General features: G+C 40.1%; 1 protein-coding gene across 7 annotated transcripts in view; it reads left to right on the top strand.

Annotated features, from left to right (window-relative positions):
• ralgps2 (Ral GEF with PH domain and SH3 binding motif 2) overlaps positions 1–3,670 on the top strand; it is a 76,923-nt gene extending 73,253 nt beyond the window's left edge. For all 7 annotated transcript variants that reach the window (XM_061737853.1, XM_061737849.1, XM_061737850.1 and 4 more), the window contains one exon: positions 11–3,670. In XM_061737853.1, the coding sequence (XP_061593837.1) occupies positions 11–40 (30 nt within the window). In that variant the 3' untranslated portion in view covers positions 41–3,670. The remainder of the gene's footprint in view (positions 1–10) is intronic.
• Positions 3,671–4,845: the final 1,175 nt, after the last annotated feature.

Below are 4,845 nucleotides of genomic sequence, written 5' to 3' on the forward strand. Positions count from 1 at the left end.
TCCTCTCCAGGTGCCAGCCAATCTAATGTCATTTGAGTGACCGGTACTGAGGCTTGCGACTGAGCTAACAGGGGAGGGATGACAAACCAGACAAGAGGAAGAGGATGAGGAAGAGAGCCCACTCAGTAGTGGGAGCTTTCACTGCCATGAGCCCTGACAGCCGATTCTCCTAATCTAGCCCCGGCCTCACTGCAGCCTCACCTGCCACCACTGCCTTAACCAGAGATCCTTGTGTGCTTGTGTGTGAGAGAGCAAACGTGTGGATGGTATTGACTGTTTTGGATGCATTGACTACTGAACAAGGACCTGCACCACTGCTCCTGTCTCCCATTTTCTTTGTCTTCAGTTGAGCATTTCAGTGGAGCCGTTTTACTTGTCTTAGCACACAAACCAACTGTCCCTATAGGTAATTTCTTTCTTTTTTTTTGCTTAAGGGGGAAAATAATTTTTATACATACCCCTTTCCTTGCCCAATTGTAAGATGAAATGTTTTTATTCAGCTGGAAGCACACTCACATCCCACGTAACCCAATGGAGATCAGAGGTTTGGAGAACACCTTCACTTTCACTCATTACTTTCTTCACTCAAATCACTCACAAGCTCACACACATTTGAGGCTCTTTGATTGCATTGTTGTAAATGTAAGGGCTCTGAACTGCAATCAGGTCCAGAAGGAACAACTTTCACATTTCCTGAATGACTTCAATTTTTCTTACAGAACTTCCCCCCTTTTTTGTGGAGTACTGAGTGTTTAGCGTGTGTTTGTTTGTGCAACTGTGTCGGGTTGGATGAGGTGGAGGACTTAGTTTAAATCAGAGCAGTCTTGTCTGTGCTTCACATTGGTACGATAATCCCAGAATCTAAGCTACAGTACATTCACGGTTTAGCAGACCCTCAACCCGTTTCAGACCTGCGTTTCCAGTGTTTCTTTTTCCTTTTTATTTTTTTTTTTTGGCTCTCCTTCACCTGACATCTGCTGAGGTAGGCAATGTTGGGCGTACTAGACTTGCACGTAGAAAAAACACTAAAGACTTAAAACTGTGAAAGAGTCCAAGATAAAGAGCAACAAGAACTCATAATATGTGATTTATTATTTTAATTTTTATCTCCTCTGCTCTTTGTTACTTGTGGTTGGAGTTTCTGGAACAGACACTCAAAGCTATCTGGAGCCATACAATCTAGTTTGTTTATGTTGTTTTTGTTGTTTAGTTTTTCTCTTTTTTATTCTTTTTTTTAGGAGGGATTGGTGCATTTCACAGTATTACAGTGTAGTAGATAATTGCACAGCAATGTAGGGTTGTCTGTTACATTTGAATGTTGTTTTTCTTCTATTTTTTGAGCATTTATTTTGACTATTTTATTAACGTGTGAATATGTGTATATATATATTTTTTCCCCTCATACTATTAATCAGGTCAAATTTTAGGCCCCTAAAATATGTGGAAATTGCACAAGCCCCCCTGTAGTAATAAATGCCAAGTGATGATTGCATCGCTGTTTTCCATCAGATTGACAAAGTGTTCAGAAAAAGGATATCTGCACTGTCACGGGCTAGTTTCAGTGGGAGGGAAAAAAAGTTTTTAAAATTTCCCCTGTGGGTTGTAGATGTGTCTGTGTGCTGCAAAAACATGATTGCTGTTTGCTTTTGTAAAAAAGAGAAGAAAAAAAAAAGGACCAGGATGCTGGAAAGGACAATTAAGAGGCCCACCTTGCCCAATAATATTCAAACATTGAATCAACTTTTTTTGAACCACTGTTTACATGGCATGTTTACACAGTCTTTTACCTAATCACATCACTGATTCACTTGTACTGTAGAAGTAGAACGTATTCTGTATAGAGTCATTTGCCCAGCCTGGCAGTGGAGTATGGAGACGGTTTCAGGCTGTTGATGAAGGATGGACGTATCCAGTCTCACAGCACTGATTTCTCTTCAGTCAGCTTTAGACTGTCCTCTTGCCTGGGCTCATTTCCGGCTCATAAAGACACCAATGCTTTAAATTCCCCTCAGCACAATTTATTGTACAATCTATCAATTTAACTTGGTTTTATTTAGGTAAATCATAAGTGAGTTACAGGAGATGTTAACTAATGGAGACATTGTTGTAGATAACCTGTGGAAGAATGAATGAGGAAGCCAAAGACGGGCTCTTGTAACGTGACAGTCGCTGCAACTGTGTGTGCATCTGGGTGCCTGTGCACATTCTCTATTTTTTTAAAAGCCATGTAATTTAAGCCAGGTTAGGTAAACCCTTGAGTTGGCTTCGCTGCTGAGCAGTGGGAGAAGTGACCAGCTACCCGATCATCTGTGAAAGTAACTGCCAGCTCTTGCTACGACTCCACGCTGGGTTGAGTTGTACTGAAAGTGTGAAGAGAGGAGGACATGCATGCAGCAGAAACTGAACTCACCCGTCCGCACCGCCTGGGGAAAGGAGGAGGGAATAACTGACTGGTTTTTGATCTCTTCTGGTCACCTAAAGGGGACAAAAAGGGCTGTGAAGACACAGGCTAAAGTGGATGAAACGGTTCAGAATGACTGGTTGAGAGACTTTACCTGCGTTTAACCACAGATGCTGGTTACTCTTTTTTTTTTTTTTTTTTTTCCCCAATTTATCAGATCCTCTTAACCAGTCGTCATTTGCAAAGTATTGACTATGTTTGCACAGTTGAGCATGGAATAATGGATGACTGGGGGCAGAAGTAGCTGGGATGGATAAAACTCCTAACATGCATCTTCCTCCTCACATTTCTGTTCTTCGTGTTTTGCTTTATTTGATGTAAATTGACAATGATGAAAGAAAAAGGTCAATGAAATGGCAACCTTTTTTAACTGATTTGGTTAATAGGGATTCCCAAGTTTTGAGTTTTATACCTAACCAGAGCAGAGAAGTGTTTTAGGGGCATTTGTTGAAGGTTTGGTTGAATTCATTTGAGTTTAACTATCTCTTTGACATTTCCCAAGCCGTTACCTGAGTTTACATATACTTCTTCCTTATTCTCTTCTGTACAGTTTATGGTCAAAACATTATAGGTAATTTCAGTAGTTTCCTGGATTTTGAGCCAAATCGCTACTAATGTTGTTGCCCTTTTATTTTTTTTGTTTATTTGTTGTTGTTAAAGGGTGAGAGTGGAACCTTCAAGTGTTTGCCACTTTTTTTATTTTTATGAAGAAATTTGATTCCTTGCTGTAAAATGACCTGTTCCATTGGCCTGTGTAGTTTCCTTTAAACTGGCCACGGTGTCTGCAAATGCACAATTTGCCTAACTTTTCTGTGTCAACTGTAACGAGTGAATCACCTTCTGAACTCAGTCTTTTTTTCTTTTTTTTTTTTTCATTTTTCAATGGCCATGCCAAAATATTCATGGGTACACATGTAAGAGGGCAACCGGACGAAGTGTTACGTTGGTCTTTGAACCTGGCATGGCCGTGCCTCCTGTGCACCGGTCAGGTATCATTCACTGTTAACCAAGGATGGCAACAACAACGGCAGCCGTCTATTTGAGTTGTTGAAGTGGAGGGATATGATGTATAAATGACCTTCCCCCGGCTGTGTGTGTCTGCCTCTGCCTATGTCATGATTGTGGCCAGCGCTGTGACCTCTCCTCTGAGTGATGTGCTGCCTCGTGTGAAGACTGAACCAATAAACACTCTGCCCTTTTTTTACTCCACACTTTTTGCCTGCCAGTTTCTTGAAGATTGGGTGATTGTTATGGAATCAACCACTGTCCATGTGGTTGTTTTACAAGTCTCTGTTTAACAGTCAGATCCAGACCTATAATCCTGAATTTATCATATTTCATACATATAATTCTGACTTGTGCAACACCCCCTGCCCACACACACACACACTACAAAAAACAGTTACCAACATATTCATTTAAAAAAAAAATGTAAATGTCATTATATAATATACACTTAAAATAAAAGTTAAACTGCGTATTGTTCCATATGTCAGGCTTTAAATCAGGGGTCAGCAACATCACCTATCCAGCATGTTTTAGATGTTTCCCTGCTTCACCACACCTGATTCTAATTAATGGTCGTCACCAGCTACTTGTCGTCAAGGTCTGGACAGTTCTGTTGTTGACGCAGCTCCTTGTATCACGGTGTGCTGAAGCAGGGCAGCATCTTAAACATGCTGGATAGGTGATCTTGAGGACCAGTGTTGGTGACCCCTGCTTAAAGGATAAGCTGTTCAACTTGTTTCTGAGTGTATTGTACAAATTTGACCATCACATTTTTATTTGTGGGGTATTGCAATAGTTCTGGATGCATAAATGTAATGCTTAAAGTCTCTGAGAACTCAATCACCGTGCAATAACAATAATAACAGTAATTTAATAAGACTATCACATGCTGTAACAATTCACCTTCCAACAATCACATGTCTGCCTCATTCTGCTGCACCTGCTGCACCTATGTTATTTAGAGCCTACCTCATACTGCTGCACCTTTCAGTTTTTTAATTGTATATGTTAATAAGTGCCACATTTGTTTATTTATTGTTTGCTAGTTTTTAAATCTGGGTACAGTGAGCGAAATAACCGGAGTCAAATTCCTTGTCGGGCAATGTTCAAACTTGGCCAATAACAGCTGATTCTAATTCTAAAAAAAAAAAAGTTCTGGATGCTTTTATGATTCAATATTTTTGCAGCTATTAAAATCTAAAAAATATATATACATTACTCACCACATGTCAAATTTGAAAGGCTATCAATTAATAATCAAAAAAAGGGAGTAAATACTGCCATGTTCGGAAATGAAAAGTAATCGATGGCACAGTAAAACAGCAGTGAAACACTGCCACCTGGTGGCCAGCTGGAGTCAACGCAGCACCAGGAAG

The sequence above is a fragment of the Cololabis saira genome, chromosome 13 (assembly GCF_033807715.1).
Source record: "Cololabis saira isolate AMF1-May2022 chromosome 13, fColSai1.1, whole genome shotgun sequence".
In the NCBI taxonomy this organism is placed as follows: Eukaryota; Metazoa; Chordata; class Actinopteri; order Beloniformes; family Belonidae; genus Cololabis; species Cololabis saira.